The following is an 18,947-nucleotide window of genomic DNA, read 5'->3' as shown; positions in this document are numbered from 1 at the left end:
ATGGGGAGAAATTCCATATTGTTGCCTTGCGGATTTACAGTGTGGAAGATTTTTTTAATGTTAATGTAATTAAATGTCTGCCAAAAGTACTGTGGTTTTACAACGAGAAGAAAAACAACAACTATATACTCACTGGCAAAAATGCACCATACAGCAAATATACAACATTCTGGATTAACAGCTTTGTTTATGATGTTTATGCACGCACTGTATTTTATTAAGGTGCAACGGGTTCATTTTCTCAAACCCTGTTTTGAGTTTGTAGCGAAACTGGGACTTGAACCCCCTCGACCTTCTAATCAATAGGCACGAGCATGAACACGATTGTTTTTTTAATCTCCAGAAATCTCTAAAAAGTTTGATATTGTATAGCCATAAGTATTGGGACACCCATATGCGGTTCTTCCCGCAAACTGCTACCAAAAACTTGGAGGCACACAATTGTATCGAATGTCACTGGAGGTGGTAGAATGAAATTTTCCCTTCACTTGAAAAAGCCAGCTCCTTGAAGATATACTTTACATGGGTTGGAGTGGAAGATCTTCCTCTATAGAGCTCTGACCTCAAACCTATTTAACACCATTGGGCCTCCTCACCTCACCTTACCTCACCTCACCTCACCTCACCTCACCACACCTTACCTACACCAGTACCTGCCTTTACTAACACCCTTGTGGCTGAATGAAATCTCACACAAATCTCCAATAAAGCATCTTACCAAGACCAAAATCTAAAGAAACACCTCAGAGTTACCAGTGTTACTCTGCACACCTTATAGTTTTTTTTTTTTTTAGTATTATTATTCTTCTTGACACCAGCTTCAGCCGGTTCCGTCTTCAGATTGTCAGTATGTGCTATCTCAGACCAGACAGAGTGCTGTGGTTTAGATAAATTTCTCCGTACAGGCACATTTATATGTTTCAGCTTCCACGTTTCGGCAAATTTTGATTATTTTGGTCTGAACTGAATTACTATATACATCCAATGACGCAAAACACAACTACACTATAAAGCGTATATGACCAAATCCAAAAGTATTAGGTCACCATGAAAATGACAAGCAAAATGAAGTCCATATACTGATACCCTTCGTAATAAATATTACATTACGGGCACAATGTGACCCCATGAGCTATATGAAGACAATGGCTAAGACCACTGTGAGAATTTACATAGTTTGTGCTCCTAAAATATTACTTTTTAATAAGAAAAATGTCTTCTACTCCCATGAATACCTGACAGTCTGTCGATAAGTTTGCCTGGTGTTTTAGCATTAACATGATATGACTCTGAACATTCAACTATCTGAGCAAGAACCTCAAATCATCCCAGAGAACATCCAGTGTCTTGAGAGTGGGATTAATAAAGAGATACGGACACAGAGACGGAGACGGAGACGGTGTGTTCTCTGTGACAGGATCAAGCTGGATTTAAAGATCATTGAAAGCTCGGAGGGAGCGTGCTGTGACACAATGTACTTCCCCAGCTGCTAAATGAGACACCCGGCGGTGAGAGGAATAGCATACTGTAATTCATAAAACTAGACTCAGGATCCTAAGTCCTGATGGACATTCTCAAAAATGAGTTCTTCCCTTTAAATGTGTTTCCATGTCTACTAGCTACAAACACACAAACAATACACCTGGAAATCATGTTGAAGCTCTGTACGCTGATCCCGCTAGCGGCTAATATTGATATAATATGCAGACCCAACACAAGTGGTCAGACATTCAGTTTATCAACCGTCTGATGGGTAGGAATTGAAACCACAGCGTCTTTTACCTCAAAAGGCATCTTTCTGCCTCACAACAATTTTGGTTTGAGGTACACAGCCAGATTTTTTATCATCTTCAATATATACATTGAAGGATACAAGGTTGCCAGTGTTGCAGGATTTACAGGAAACCTCATCTCACCAGTGTCAACCAGTACTAATAGTTCTTAATAGAGCTCTTGATGCTCACTTCTGCTCCCCCCACAGGTACGTCATAGATTCTCGGTTCACTCCTGCTCCCCCTACAGGTACGTCGTAGACTCTTGGTTCACTCTTGCTCCCCCTACAGGTACGTCGTAGATTCTCGGTTCTCGCGCTCTTTGGCTTGCGCTACAGCCACGTTGATGCACTGCAGCCATTCCTCCGCATTCCTCTCGTCCTCTGCTTTCAGCACGTATGTCTTGTTGTCCGCAAAGATCTCGAAAGCCCGAGGCAGGCTGCGGTCGCGCCGCTTTCTCGCCACCACCTTCACGCTCTGCACTTTGCTTAGCTCTATGGTGTTGCTGTCCAGCTCATCCTTCTGGGTCGGGGAACAGAACCAAATGGGATTAAATAACCTAGAGGTGAAATTTCACCAAACTTCAAAGTCAATTGCAATAAAGCAGATTGGAAATAAAAATAATGTGTGTTAGACAGTTGGTAGACCACATTAATGATGTAGAGACAGTATAGTGTTTCAGGACTTGTGAGGGCAATGGAAAGACCTCATCGTGTCCAACATAAATAACTCAAAAAAAGTTTGTGGACACCCAAGCATAAGATTGGTCTGTTCTTCTTATTAAACATCCCATTCTACATTGAGCCCCCGTTTTCTCTTATAATAACCACCACTCTTCTGGAGAGATGTTCTACTAGATTTTGGAGTGTTCTTGTGGAGATTCATTCAGCGACAAGGGTGTTAGGAAAGACAGGTACTGATGTAGGTGATGTGAAGAGCCTAGGGTGTGCTGAGTGTTCACATTTATTCCAAAGGTGTTCAGTAGGGTTGATTTCAGAGAGCAGGAGATGTTACACTTCAACCCATGTAAACCATAGATTCATGAAGATAGGTTTGGGTCTCCTAGTTCAAGTAAAAGGAAAATTTTAATACACTGGCATCCAAAGCCATTCTACACAATTCTGTACCTATAACTTTGTAGTTACAGTTTGGGGAAGAATCACATTACAGTTGGAAAAGTCAGGTGTCCCAAATGTTTTGCTCATATCGTGTATTTGTGAATTGGATTTTACATATAATAATTGAAATTAAATCTTTGTTGAACTAAACAGTAAGTCAGGGAAAAAGCATCTCCAGACATTCTCCAAAACGAAAACACTTCAAGAAATTATTGAGAGATAAAGGGGAAAGGGGCGGGGCTTCCACTGTGCAAGCTGATTGGCTTATAGGTTATTTGAGAAAAAAAGTCTGGTGCGAATTTTCAAGAAACCACATCAGCAGAGCTTCCATGTAAATTGGGTAAAGGTCGGCTCACTCCATAGTCCTAATTAAAAAGTGATAATCTGAAGCTATGTCTCAGGTTCTCAGGGGATTCGTAAACTTGTTCAACCCGGCAACCACATTAAACGTAAAAAACATCTAAAACCTGATGGCTCCGTATCAACACAGATTACATTCATGAACAAAATCCAACTATTCAAATATTATTTCAATGTGTTCAGTAATAGTTTGGGTTTTTTTCAGCCTTCAGGCCATTGGAGCCCAGTATCTATCTCCAGTGATAGAACATGTTCAGCCAAAGATAATATTCATATTATTTTTCTGAGTTACTGAGGTTTGGATCGAACCCATTCAATTCAAGTAACCAGTCAAAAAGGCAAATAACTACAACAAATTAAGGATAAATATATATAATATAGATTATGGTTAATTGTCATAAAAAAATAAGATAAATAAAAATCTTAGACTGACTGACACTCTACTTTAAGAACTTCTGATCTCTATAAATATATAAAGATATGCATATGGTGATGTTTTGTAGGTCTTGAAACACTGTTCTCTCCCTCTTTGCTCTTACACACTGGGGGATCTGTTCTGTGTTACCTTGTGTCCTTAACAACACTAAGTGTACACACTGTTCCTCAAAGGAAGTTCCACAAGAGAAGATTGGTGTGAGAGGCAGAGCACATGAAGGGCAAATATTGCAAACCACTACAGGCTAGAATCCAATTCACAGAGTTTACGATCCAACGTCTGGTGAAAACTTTGGATCTTAGAACCATGGGAATTGAGACTGGGAAGCGGTTTGTGGGTTTGGGATAGTTTTGGTTTGCTTTGTTGAAAACTGTCAACTGTTGCTTTTGTTCACAGTCTCACAAATCCATGCAGGACAGAGATTTTTTAAATACACAGTCGAGGGATTGTGGCATTTCATCAACACTATGAGTAACAAGAGTTTAACATCATGGTCTAACGTATACTATTCATTATTTTGACAAACGTTTGTGGACACCTGATCGTAAGATTGGTATGTGCTTTTTGAGGTCAGAGCTCTACAGCAGGCCCCTCAAGATCTTTCATACTCTACAACAGAAGCGGACGAAGTACACAAACCATGTAATTGAGTTCCAATAGATCCAATCAGTAAAATGTGACTCTAGTAAAAGTAAAAGTTTCACTTGAGTAAAAGTATAAAAGTTTTGTGAAAAGACTCGAATGTGACTCTCAGCACACTGATCTATAAATAGAATGATATTAATGACTCAAATACTGATTGATTTCTGTTACAATTATCATGAGCCCAAAACCTTCTTTTTAACTACTTAAAAAAAATCACGTGAATATTCACACGTGTGTGGTGGCGAGTTCGAGTCTGGAGTTTCTTTATCTTTTATTACTATCACAATGTTCTGCTTGATGTTGAACTGATGCTCAACGGTATGTTGGTGATCAGTAGATACACCAAGCGCCGATCAGAACACGTGTAAAACAGAGCATGGGCTCGACCCTGATTGGTGACTTGGACAGTTACGTTTTCATCCACAATAAATAAAAAAGAAACGACTGATTTCACAAAATGTAGTTGAGTAAAGATATTTGACTTTAAACAGAAATAATTCAGTGAAGTACAGATACATGAGAAAGACAGTAAAGAATGATGTCGCATTACTGGTGTACAAACACATATAAAGCATATCTTCATGGAGCTGGCTGGAACAGGTTTTGGTCTCCTAGTTCACGTGAAGAAAAATTTCATACTATTTATATAATAGACATCTTATATAATTGTGGTAACACTTTGGGGAAGAACCACTTTCGGGTGTAAAAGTCAGGTGTCCCAATACTTTTGGTATATAAATCACAAGATTTTACTTCCACACCATTCATTTTACGAATTCTTACCCAGTAAGAGTGTGTAATTGAAATATAACTTCAAATGGCCAGATCACAACGTAGAGCAAATTTTTGAAAAAGTCTAAAAAAAATCTGAATTACAAATCAAGTTACATGGAAACAAAGTGAACAAGGTTCAATCAGAACAGAAAAGAAAACGTTATAACTTATTTATTATAGAATGACTTTGGACGTGTTTAGTCTAAAAACATTGAGGGTGTAAAATAAAGTATAACAGAGTGACCAGTGATTGGTTAATGGGAATGATGCTAAGCAATGATTGGTTATTGGAAATATCAGGACGGTGGTGGTGATCTGCGTGGACTCGTCTGTGTTTTGGATTGTTCTCTGGATTACTGTTCTGGCCGTGTCGCTTTTTTTTCCCCCACCGCCTGGTTAATTTTGTGTTTTTGGCACTTCGGCTGGCGTTTTGTAATCGTTCATAAACCACACTGATACTCAACACTCTCCAGAGTCCTGTCCATTACACGCTGCGCTTCGTCAAACGGCAAAGCCTGTCGAGCTGAACTCAAATATAATTATAGAAAAAGATCGGGATTGGAGAACGAAACATCGGCTTTTGCCTGTAAACACTGTAAATGTTAACAAAGCGTGTAATTGTAAACCGCAAAGTCAACTTGTATGCAGAACAGGGCTTGTAAGTTTCCTTTTTTCTCTAAATTACTTCCCTAGTAGTTTATCATTTATATAGTTTTCCTGTTGTGAATAAATAAAACCGGCTAGCTCGATATTGTAGCCCAAACAGAATAAAAAAACGAGACAATTTGTTTTCTATTTAAACTTGTGCTGAATACATTTCCCCAATTTCCTCCATAATGCTGACTTTTGGTTGATTTGGCATTTTGTCTACACTCATAACAAACTGACCTCAATCGCTTTTTGTTGTCCCTCTGTTTTCCCGGCATGCTTTTCATTAGTAAACCTTTATTTTGTGCCTTTTGCTCCGAGCTGGAGTTTTACCCCCACCACCGTTGGCTTGCAGCTCAGATGTTAAATCAAAACGCATTGTTAAATCATAGTGCAGCCTTCACTAGTTTTCCTGTTTTTCATTTTCTCCCCATTTTCGAGCTACCCCGAATGCTGATTTCCATCTTTCCGCATGAAAAACTATGAGTCATGCATTATAGCAATCGTGCTTTGGATCTAAGAGTACCCCAGGGGCTAATACCGCATCCTGTATTATTACATTCGGGGCTTAATAAATGCTCTAGTACGTTAGAGCTTATTGAGTGTTGGGAGTTCGCATCAGTTGGGCTTGGTTTTTCATCGTGATTGAGTTATGAGAAGCTGGAGAAACAAAAACACATCATGTCATGAGAGTGGTGTGGGAGGTGACAGTAGTAATGGTACACATTTGACTGGGAAACCCTACAGATGAGCACATTTGGACATCTGTCTATGACTCACTCTTGATTCATGTCATGATGCCTCGGTCACATGTCTTACCTCCATCCACTACCTTCTTAAAGGGTCTCCCGGCCGCTAACACATAATACATTACCGCTAAATTCAAACCCCCCAAGCAAGCAAAATGAACAAAACTCAACACAGTGGATTCACGTTTATTATTATACTGTATTTAGAAAATACCAGTTTTATGGTCGTATCATTTTATTTTGTTGTATTTATCCGCCACACCTTAAAGGCCGGTCCATGAAAATATTGTCTGACATTAAACTGGTTCCGTGGCGCAAAAAAGTTTGGGGACCACTGCTCATTTTCTGAATAATAATTTGCTGTTTAGAATCTTAAAATCTTAATATTTTGCCATTTTGGACTTGATCTATACAGTATATGGCGAAAGTATTGGGACGCCTGACTATTCCACCCATATGTGGTTGTTTTCCCAATTGTTAACACAAAGTTGGAAATACACTGTTGACTTCTTTAGATGTGGTAGCATGAAATGTAACCTTCACTTGAACTAGGAGACCCAAACCTGGATATGGTTGGGATATGCTTGGGTTGAGTGGAAAATTTACTGCTATAGAGATCTGACCTTAACCCTGCTAAACACATTTGAACCTCACCTACATCAGTACGTGATTTTACTACTGCCCTTGTGGATGAAGGGGCAGAAATATCCACAAGACCACTCCAAAATCGGATGGAACATCTTCCCAGAAAAGCAAATGTGGAGTTGGATGTTCAGAAAGCAATCTTATGGTCAGGTGTCCACCAACTTTGTAACTTTAAACAGTTTTAATGATGATGAATACCCCTGGTACTTTTGGACCCCTAGTGTAGGAGGCACTTACAGATTTCCCTTTCCTGAAGAGGAGCTGGTTACCAGCCAGAGTGAAGTAGCGTGTTTTCCAGCGTTTGATAAACTTCCAGCGCACCTGTTTCTCCTTCAGCATGCCCTCGATGAGCGGCTGGCCGTCTTGATTCACCTCTGAAAAGATACGATTTCATCACTTTACTACTTCACAAAAACATGATTCTGTACTTTAAGAAATGATTTCTTCAAATGCATTGATGTTAATAAATCACTGTTTTATATTAAAAAAACATTTAATATCCTTCTTTTGTGAAGAACTTGTTTAAGACCATTACACAGACTTTCAGTGGAACTGAGGTGAAGTCTGAAAAAAACGCCTATGCCAATGAAATACTCGAAAATTAGAGCCCAAATATGGAATATAAAAATAACCCCAAGAAATCCTTGTACACAAAAATGTAATACATACTGTAAACAGCAATTGGGCCATATTTCATTCTGCAGCCAATTGCAGCAGTGCTGTGGGATTTGGAAATATCTAAACCACATAAAAGAGGCGCAGGTTTGTAGATCTCGTTATAATATCAAAATTGCCCTCTTCCCAAAGAAAAAGGTCCAGCTTAAGTATTAACGTTTTGACAGACTGTTGCGGAGATCCAGCGCAAATACCAGAAGGCGCTTGACACTTCGAAAAGATGACTTCCAGGACACATTCCAGAAGAACGCTGGGGGGCTGTATTGCTGTGCAAGGGGACTATTTTGAAGGCGACGGTGTGTAAATGTAGATAAATAAAGTACTTTCTTGTAAGCAGAGCGAGTCTCAAAACGCTTTAATACCGCCTCTTATACGTTTGCGTTTGAACCCTGATTTGACACATCAGCCAACACTTGAAGTGGTAGCTCAGTGGTTAATGCTCTGGGTTACTGATCGGAAGGTTGGGGGTTCAACCCCTGGTATCGCCAAGCTGCCACTTTTGGGGCCCTTGAACAAGGCCTTTAACTTTCTATGCTCTAGGGGGTGCTGTATTATCTCTGACCCCAGCTTCCTAAAAACAATGCAAAGGAAGAATTTATCTCTAAAGCTACTTGCTGACAAAGGTAAAGCATGTTTTAAGAACCTGCCTTTATCCAATACAACGTCAGAATAAAATCTCTAATAGCAGTTTTTATATTTGTAGTTTCACAAACCTTTAAAATAAAAATACATTAAAATCTAAAACCCTAAACACACGAATGCGGCGCGGATCAGAACACGGTCGCTTTGGAGGAAAATAGTAAACTGTGATACAAATCTGTGTCTGAATGTGACTAAGACTAAGACAGGACACACTCTGCCCACTGTCTCCTCTGTGTGTTTGCTCGCTCTGTGTTACCCGAGCAGCGAGCCGACAAAGCGTGCCGCCAAGTGCCCTCATTGGCCAATTCCCGTAAAACAGGAAGCGAAGTTACAGCTCTTCCAGGACGGCACAAAGCACCCCATTGTCTGCATCAGGGTTTTTTTTGCAGCAATGAGGAGAGCAGATGAGAATCTGACGCTCTCTTTGATATCCCTGTTTACGATTAAGTAAGAATAATCTATGATGGTTACCAAACGCTGAGACGCTGCACTGCCAGAAACCTCCTCCTCATCGTCCTCGGCTTTTCGCACAGAACATTCGAACATTATTTAATCTTGTGCCACTGTGCTGCAGGCAAGCAGCCCTGAATTCTTCTTAATATAGATCCTAAAAAGGGAAAGGTATCGCTGATGTCATAATCGGGACCAAACCGGGGCTGTTTTTGATACAGACGTTATTCATTAGTTCAGTTCACACAACTAGTAAGTAGGAGTCCAAATAGCAAAAAAGAAAGTATACTTTTCTTCTTTATATATAAGGAATGTGCGTTTAACCAGGGGAAGCACATGAAACGGCAAGTAAGCCTTTCTCCCCAGTTTGTTACAGGTTCCTACCCCAACACCCATCTTCCTTATTTTACAGCCAGGCTTGGGACCATCCATGAGTACTTTATCCCTATTCCCACAACTAAGTACTCATGGGGGTTAAGGACCTTGATCAAGCACCCAAGAGTGGTAGCCTGGTAAGGCCAGGATTCAAACCCACAACCACCTGAACCAAAGTCCGGAACCAAAGTCCAATGCCTTAACCACTAGGCTACCACCACCTGCTATAGAAAACATGCCATTTACAGTAGGTAATTCTGTCTATGTTTATTCCAGTCAATTTGGATTTGACTATTGCTTGGTTGGCAGCTACACTTGGTCTTTGTGGACAGGCCAGACACCTCCCCGGCTACAGCCTCAGACGAATAAATGTTGCATAGTGAGCTAATTTTATGGCCACATCAACTCATGTTCTATGCTTCGCCTCTTCATGGACAGTCGTCTGGCACAATGTGTTTGTATGCGCAGTCAGCATGATCAGTACTGACTAGAACCTCAGAATATTCACTGCTCTCACCAGAGAGAGAATAGATATTAGAGGGATTTGTGCTTCGCGATGAATTCAGAACTTTTCTTTGGCTCGCTGATGGACAAGCAGAAAATCAGACAGCTGCCTGAATAAGACAAGGTTCGAAAAAGTGTTTGGCTGCATGTGGATACGCTGAAACAATGATGCCAAGCCGCCAGCAATGAAATCCCCCAAACCACAATTTTACTATAGTTTTATACAACAGTGCTGTTGAATTTTCAATTCTGATTGGTCAGGAGTGGATTTCTAACAGGAGCATACATGAATGCATTCTAACCATTCTAACACGTGATTGTTTCTATAGTAACAGCTCATTCCCAGGGTTGTGTACACCAAATGCTCTACATCCACCTTGCAGAATGAAAAAAATGGCGCAGCTATAGAATAAGTGATGTAATGAACATTCATAGACATTCTAGAACATTGAATGTAATTATATATAGCTATGATTTCTAGACTAGTTTTGTAACACGCCAAGAGATGGCAGCACAAGGCTGCACTCGCAGTCACAGGGAGCACAGACCTTCATAAGTCAGCGTGCCAAAAGACATCGAGCAACTGGTACTGTTCTGACCACGTGAGCACGGAACTTCTCACTGGAAACAACGTGATCTCACTTCCGCACTCACTTGCCAGATTTGGCTACTGCGGACTTTGCCCTTTTCCCGAAGATGAAGATCCAGCTCAAAGGTTGCCTAAACAGAGGCCAGTAGTAGGTCATTTACCACTTTAACCAGCACCGTTTCCATGCTGGCCTGAAACAGCTAGAACAACATAACACTTAGTGTTTGATTCTCTCATTTCAGACTGCTTTCTGGACCTGTTAAGGCTGAAACTATAATTAAAGTTTCTCTTAGTCTGAGAAAGGGGAGCTTGTCTGGACAGCAAACACAACCCCCCCATATCAAGAATGAAAACTAATAAACTGTGTACATCACAGGACACGCGTTACCTCCCTAGATATGCTGCAATTATAAACCCGGGTTGATATTCTGGATATGTGGAGGTCCGTCATTGTTTGTACGATTAATGGAGATTCTCCAGAAATCCCAGATTCTGCTTTAGGGCTGATCGTCTGCAGGGAAAACTCTGACATTCACATTCTGTTCCAACAACCCCCTGCTGAGAATATCCTCTATTTGACTCTTTGGGTTGTGTTTAGCAGGACAGGAGCTCCACTTTTTCCAGCTACACATCACTGATTTCAACCACATTTAAGAAACCGTAACAAACAGCACACAGGCTGGATATGGGGATATACAGGATATGGATTTGTAGTGAGTGTAAGGTGAACATTATACTGTCTATTGTTGCTGTATGATGAAAAAAGCCTTATATTATGTTCGTACATAAAATACATAAACATACGATTATTATCATTGAGATCTCATTACACATCTGGATCAGTACTGGATCAGGCACATTCCTGTAAACTACCAAGCACACTAAATCCTCCATCACAGAACACACACTGCCTGAGGGCCAGAGGCTCAGCTACAGAGAGCAGTTGAAGTATAAACCAATATTATCTAGGTTAACATTTATGGAAGGAGTCTTCAATGAAAAATATGCGAAGGTTAAGCTGTTACCTTTATGTCATTTGGAAAAAACATTGTCCAGAGGGATATATATATATATTTACATATACACACACACACACACACACACACACACACACACACACACACACACACATATATCTATATATCTATATATTGTTTTTAATGAGTTATAATCACACTCATGATATCAAATGAGGATGGGTTCCCCTTTTGAGTCTGGTTTCTTCCTCATACCATCATCATCTTCATCATCATCAGGGATAAACACACATCATTCCCTTTAGTTCTTAAGTTGTCTAAAACTGCTTTGAGACTATGTACATTGTGAAAAGTGCTGTAGAAATAAACTTGAACTTTAACTGAGAAATTAAGGTGTTAAGGGTCTTACTGAAGGGTCCAGCAGTAGCAGCTTGGTGGTTCTGGGATTTGTACCCATGACCTTCTACCACTTTCCCAACTTCACATTTTCAGTCACCTTCATCTTTCATCCTTAATTTTTTTGGAAAACACTTTATTGAATGCCACAGAGAGAGAGAGAGAGAGAGAGAGAGAGAGAGAGAGAGAGAGAGAGAGAGAGAGAGAGACGGGATAAAGAGTGCCTGGTAAGAAAATGAATTTTTACAGCTACTATAACATAAATGAGAACAGGAAATTGTTTCTCAGATATTCAGTTCAATCTGGTTTAGACGTAGCAGGTCATTTACCGCTTTAACCAGCACCAACTGCACTATGAATGGAGTCCAAATCCTGGCTGATACATTTAGATGTTATTCATGTTCAGGTATAAACAAAACTACAATACCTTATTTTGGAGATGAAGGGAGGATCGATATTGGTCTATAGTTGAATAGAAGCTGAATTTAGAGTTTTTTATCAGTAGTTTGATTGAAAGATTAGGTACATAAGCAGTCCTAAGGAATAAATGATTCTACAACATCAAATATGCATTATGACCACCTGCTTAATTTTGTGTTGGTCCCCTTTTTACTGCTAAAACAGTCATGACCCATCGATCATCAACAGCATGAACTTCTTCAGCAGTTTGAGCTACAGGAGCTCGTCTGATGGATCGGACCACACGGACCAGCCTTCTCTCCTCACGTGTGTCAATGAGCCTCAGCCGCACGTGATCCTGTCGCCGGTTCACCACTGTTCCTTCCTTGGAGCACTTTTGATAGATACTGACCACTGCAGACCAGGAACATCCCACAAGAGCTGCAAGTTTTGGAGACGCTCTGACCCAGACGTCTAGACGTCACAATTTGTCCCAATCAGCCAGATCCTTACGCCCATTTTTCCTGCTTCTAACATCAATTTTAAATCAATTTTATCCACCCAATAACAGGAGATAATCAGTGTTAAAAAATGATGTATAATGTGTAATATTGCAAAAAATAACAGAAATAAAACATATTATGGGAAGCAGGTTCTTATAAATGGGCGATGTAGAGTGTTAAATTTTTCTACATTCAACATTAAGTACATTTTTAGACAGTAAAGAACTTTCTAACATAAAAAATAACCCTACCCAGCTGTCATATTCTGCACTAATAAAATCTATTTTACACGTATTGTCCAAAGGTTAAATTCTCATGATCCTATGGAGGATTTGTGCCTGTGCTTGCCAGGTCTCTGCAGAATAAACCTTTTAAACAGGCGTGACAAATACGAATGAAAAAACGAAAGCGAACTCTCTGGCTTGTGCTTTCCCCACTTTCTTACTACAAAATTAGTTTTGTCTTTTATATCCTAATGAATAAAAGATGCTGAAGCAAGACCGAGGGAGACCCAGAACTGTTACTCTGAGACACATGTATGGTATGTGAGCCTCAAAACGAAACCCACGTGTGTAATAAGTCACGTCTGGAGGACCGCTCACACGGGGGTTCGGTCGCGTGCACCGAGACGCCACCAAGACTGGATTCGTGACATGTTCGAAATTCCTAAGATTTGGTATCACATGACGGACTGTGAGTGGTGCCGTTAGAACACACTAATCAAGACCCGTGTGATGTGATGAAGTACACAATAACAAAGAAAATATTTCACAATTGCACTACGGCAAAAGTATGTGGACACTTTTACTACAAGATTGACACATGCTTCTTTTTAAACACCCACGCTGACTCTGAATTTGCTGTTCCTCCACTCCTTTGGAAAGATGTTCCACTAGATTTTCTGGAGATTTGAGTGAGAGCCACAAGCGTGTAAGGAAACTCAGGTACTGATGTAGGTGAGGTGAGGAGGCCTGGGGTGCAGTCAGCATTCCCATTCCTCACAATTAGTTCAAGGCAAAATTCCATGCTCCCACATTCAAAGATGTCTGATACTTTGTGGTAACAGTTTGGGAAATAATCATATATTGCTGGAAAATACAGGTGTCCCAAAGGTTTTGACCAAATAGCATCTATATGAGTGATAAACTGTCCTTTAACATTATTGTTCTCACTCTTGAGGCTCTTGAGGTCAGAAGGCGAGAAAATGCTAAATGTACAGCTGAAACTGGAGACTCCTTTTATAAGTAAGTAAATAAATAAATAGATAAATAAATAAATAAACAAACGTCTCCTTAGAGAAAACGTTACCTTCTCAACGATCTGATGCCATGTCAGATTTTGGAGAAATAGGAAGTGACAGCGTGACAGTGGGATATGACGACGTGATGACGCGATGACGTGATGACGTGAACGCGACTCATAGTGTCAATGGAAAGCTTTACGTCCAAACATTACACTCTGAGCTTGTTTTTATTTCACCGTGTTTCTGATGTAACCTCACACACAGCAGGCCAAGAGCAAGATCATGTCAATATTCCTGTTCATAGTCTGGAACAGATTCCAACTAGTAGCATTTAACAAATTAGGAGCTTGTCATTACACATGATGTGATACACAATATATCATTTTATATCAAGAGGATTATGACAGATGTCTCATGACCTCATGTGGCTCCAACCAGAAAAAAATGTAACAACAAAATATAACTTCATAAACTCAGGTCCTGAAAATGTAACACAAAATCAGAGCGAAGAGAGGTCATGACAATCCACAATACAAATGTAAAAGACTTCTTTCCCACGCTCTGTTCCCTCTCTGATACTAACACTAAAACATCAACACTTATCCGATATGCTTTTCTTTATAAACTGCTGATCTGCTCTCGGTTTTGAGTCTGATGATTGTAATGGGGATTGGATCAGCGCCGTTTCAACCACAACTTATTATTCAAATAAGAAAGAAAGAAAGAAAGAAAGAAAGAAAGAAAGAAAGAAAGAAAGAAAGAAAGAAAGAAAGAAAGAAAGAAAGGAATTGGGGAGACAGAGTCATGAAAGAAAGAAAGAAAGAAAGAAAGAAAGAAAGAAAGAAAGAAAGAAAGAAAGAAAGAAAGAAAGAAAGGAATTGGGGAGACAGTCATGAAAGAAAGAAAGAAAGAAAGAAAGAAAGAAAGAAAGAAAGAAAGAAAGAAAGAAAGAAAGAAAGAAAGAAAGGAATTGGGGAGACAGAGTCATGAAAGAAAGAAATAAAGAAATAAATAAAGAAATAAATAAAGAAATAAAGAAATAAAGAAAAGAAAGAAAGAAAGAAAGAAAGAAAGAAAGAAAGAAAGAAAGAAAGAAAGAAAGAAAAAGTGGGAGACAGAATCAAGAAAGAAAGAAAGAAAGAAAGAAATCACTAAATGGTGGGGGTGATGTGGTACTCTGGACATACAGTGCATTGTGGGTAATTTGTCCACTGAAACCAAACAAGGAGAAAATGGAGAACTTGGACAAAATCCAGGACCAACACTGGTTCCTCAGCTTTATGGTTCCTCAGCTTTATGGTTCCTCAGTGTTATGGTTCCTCAGTGGAATGGAGAATGCCTCAGCCAGGCCCTGGATCAGCGTGAGGGAAATCACTTGTTACATGGCTGTGTGAAAGTAAACACTGAGGCAGAGGAGGAGAAACATGAAAATACTGCTGACCTGGGATCTTCACAGAGGTATATGTGAACACCTGGCCAGATGATAAGTCATGACTCGGAGGTGTAAGGTGAGGATGTGTGTGTGTGTGTGTGTGTGTGTGTGTGTGTGTGTGTGTGTGTGTGTGTGTGCAGAATAAAGTGACACAACACTTTACTACAACTTTGCTACAACACTCTTCTTCGTATTTATCTTCATCTTCATCATCACGATTATCTTCATCTTCTTTCTCATCATCTTGCTCCCCTTCTCTCGTTTTCTGTTCTTTTTTTTCCTCTACTTCTTTATCTTTGTCTTTATTTTCTTCCTCTTCACTCAACTTCTAAATCTTCATTTTGTTTCTCTTCTTCTAAATCTCCTCCACCACCCCACCATCATCCCATCATCATCATCATCATCAGCTTCTTCTCCATCATCATCAGCTTCTTCTTCTTCATCTTCTTTTCTATCGTCTTTCTCCTTCTACTCCTCTTTACAACATCATAATCATTTTCTTCTCTCTTTCATCACCTTCTCTCTCATTATCTTCCCCTTTTCCTTTTTCATTCATCTGCAATTTTATTTTCCTTTCATTCTTTCTACTCTTCTTACTTTTTCTCCTTCATCATCAGGTCATGATCATCTTACTCTTTTCCTCTCTTTTATTATCTACCTTCTTCCCCTCCTTCCCCTCCTTCCCCCTTCTAAACTCATCTAATTTCTTTTTCCCTTTTGCTCCCTTTTCAACATCTTCTTCTTCTTCTCTTTCATCATCTTTCAACATCTCTTTTATACATTTTACCTTCTTGTTTTTTTTTACTATGCTTCCTCCTTCTTCTTTTCCATACCCTCATCATCTTCATCATCATCATTAAAAGAAAGAAAGAACAAAAGAAAGAAAGAAATTAATATTGAAAAAAAATAAAAATAAGTAAAGAACACAAGTAAGGAAGAAAGAAATATTAAAAAAGAAAGAAAGAAAGAAAGACAGAAAGTTCCTGCAGTAAAACATTGACTGGTGTACAGTACGTTAGTATAATACACACACACACACACACACACACACACACACACACACACACACACACACACACACACACACACACACACCTGATATGGTTCTGTAAGAGAGAAATAATCAATACTGAATAATGTGATGAAGTCAGCATATTCGGAACCCTACTGAAAGCACTGCACTGGAGACTCCATCCAGAAACATTTTTTTCCAGAAAACATCACCGTTTCCAAAGTGGAGCATCTGCTGAACCAGTTCCTGTGACTGAACTGTCACCATAGAAACGCTTACAGATTGGAAGTACCTGTGGCTTTCTCCGGGTTGTTGCACATGAAGCACAGCCACGCTCGCTGATCCACACTGTAGCCAAACAGGTCAAAGAAACGAACCTCCTCCAGATGAATCTGCAGACTGTCCACGTCCTGCAACAGAGGATGTGAGTGTGAGTGTGAGTGTGTAAGTGTGTGAGTGTGTGTGTGGAACAATATGAAATGGGTTGTCAAGAAAGATGAGGGTTTTCACCTGTCCATTCCATTCATTTTCATTCTCGCTTTAAACTGTGCTTTTAACAAGATTGTTTAACAGGATTTTGGAAGGTGAGAAGATGCCTGAGGAATGGAGAAGGAGTGTGCTGGTATCGATCTTTAAGAATAAGGTAGATATGCAGACCTGCAGTAACTACAGGGGAATTAAGTTGATCAGTCACATCATGAAGTTATGGGAAAGAGTAGTGGAAGCCAGGCTGAGAGAAGAGGTGACCATCTGTGAGCAACAGTATGGTTTCATGCCGAGGAAGAGCACCACAGATGCCTTATTTGCTTTGAGAATGTTGATGGAGAAGTATAGAGAAGGTCAGAAGGAGTTGCATTGTGTGTTTGTGGATTTAGAGAAAGCGTACGACAGGTTGGAGAGAGGAGTTGTGGTATTGTATGAGGAGGTCTGGTGTGTCAGAGAAGTATGTGAGGGTGGTGCAGGACATGTATGAGAACAGTGTGACAGCAGTGAAGTGTGCAGTAGAAACGACAGACTGGTTTAAGGTGGAGGTTGGACTTCATCAAGGATTGGCTCTGAGCCCTTTCCTGTTTGCAGTGGTGATGGACAGGTTGACGAACGAGGTCAGACAGGAGTCTCCGTGGACTATGATGTTTGTGGATGATATTGTGATTTGTGGTGAGACTATTAAACAGGTGGAGAAGAGCCTGGAGAGGTGGAGGTACACGCTTGAGAGAAGGGGAATGAAAGTCAGTAGGAGTAAGACAGAATACATGTGAGTGAATGAGAGGGAGGGCAGTGGAGTGGTGCGGTTGCAGGGAGAAGAGCTGGAGAAAAGAAAAAGATTATTATTATAATCAGTATTGTTATTATTATTAACAAATGTGCTTCAAATTATTCCTGGAATCTGGATCATAGGTATTATTCCAAATCATTTTATTTTAACGTCTAACCCAGTGCTGAAATTTGAAATTAAAGAAACACTTTTTAATACTTGACTCTCATTTCTTGGGGTTTCAAATATTTCCAAAGAAATCAAGGCCAACAAATAAGACTATTAGGACCCCCAAGTTGGAAAGAAGGAGAAGGTGAAATCAGTTTTTCTTCCAAGAACTTGAGCACATTTTGCCCTGGAGGTTACTCCGTTGTGTTTTTCGGTTCTCCTTAGACTTTGATTCACAGCCATACCTGGCTCGAGAGCGTTTATATTAACAAACTGCGTAGCAACTTGACAGCGTAAATGTACTAACTACCGACTGGAATCGAAAACGCTGGTCTCTTGAGTCACTGGAAAGTTTTCCTGATGATGATAAACTACCCTTCACCTTAAGGCCACATCTCAGCCACCTTCAGGCTTTTCCATTTCCAAGCTCATACAACTGTATGAGAAATATACTCCGTCTTCCTGAAAAGGAGACGTCACTCGACCGGACTAAACGCACACCAGGCGGACTAAATCTAGTTCTCAGATCCTGAAAACAATAGCATATTGTATATAGAAGGGCAAATGGCGCCTGAGGAAATCCTTTCGGATGAATCTGGATGGTATTACAACTTCCAGATGAGTGCAAATCTATCTAAAGGAGCTTTAGCAACCACAATATCCCACAAGTTTACATTTGAAACAGTGTCTTCAGCCCTGGGTGTTTCAACAGACATCATAAAAACTTTATCCTACTATATTTCCAGTAAGATGCGTCATCAATGTTGCGCACGCTTTGGGGTTGGGTCTTTTTCACGAACGAGTGACGCTCCGAAGAATTAACTGTGCTACAATGAATGTAATGAGGTTGAACGTTGAATAGTTTGTTTGGGAGAATATAAACGGCTTTCGGAAGTTTGCTTTCTCTGCTTATATAACACTAAGTGACAGGAAATGCTAATTCGCCGTTCCATTTGGACTCAAAACCTTACCAAAAATGTATTATTCATTAGCAACGAGGGGAACAAAGGGCACAACTGCGTAGAACTAAATAAGAACCATGTGCGGATCTCAGAAGAAGAGAAAAACCAAGCATCTCTAAAACAAATGTGCCACTGAGCTAGCTCACGTTCGATTCAGCGCCGACTGGGAATTTATGACCTGGTTCTGCTCGAAGAGGTCAAAATCAACCTCAGCTGTC

General features: G+C 40.0%; 1 protein-coding gene across 5 annotated transcripts in view; it reads right to left on the bottom strand.

Moving 5' to 3' along the window:
* veph1 (ventricular zone expressed PH domain-containing 1) overlaps positions 1–18,947 on the bottom strand; it is a 123,059-nt gene that overhangs the window by 17,160 nt on the left and 86,952 nt on the right. For 3 of the 5 annotated variants that reach the window (XM_046864282.1, XM_046864285.1, XM_046864284.1), the window contains exons 12-14: positions 16,637–16,754; positions 7,385–7,521; positions 1,510–2,294 (exon numbers count right to left, since the gene is read on the bottom strand). In XM_046864282.1, coding sequence (XP_046720238.1) covers positions 2,058–2,294; positions 7,385–7,521; positions 16,637–16,754 — 492 coding nt within the window. In that variant the 3' untranslated portion in view covers positions 1,510–2,057. Of the gene's footprint in view, positions 1–1,509; positions 2,295–7,384; positions 7,522–16,636; positions 16,755–18,947 lie in introns of those variants that run through there. The other 2 variants (XM_046864283.1, XM_046864286.1) reach the window with 2 other exon arrangements.

This window comes from Silurus meridionalis, chromosome 13 (genome assembly GCF_014805685.1).
Source record: "Silurus meridionalis isolate SWU-2019-XX chromosome 13, ASM1480568v1, whole genome shotgun sequence".
In the NCBI taxonomy this organism is placed as follows: domain Eukaryota; kingdom Metazoa; phylum Chordata; class Actinopteri; order Siluriformes; family Siluridae; genus Silurus; species Silurus meridionalis.
This window is presented reverse-complemented; position numbering and strand designations above follow the sequence as displayed.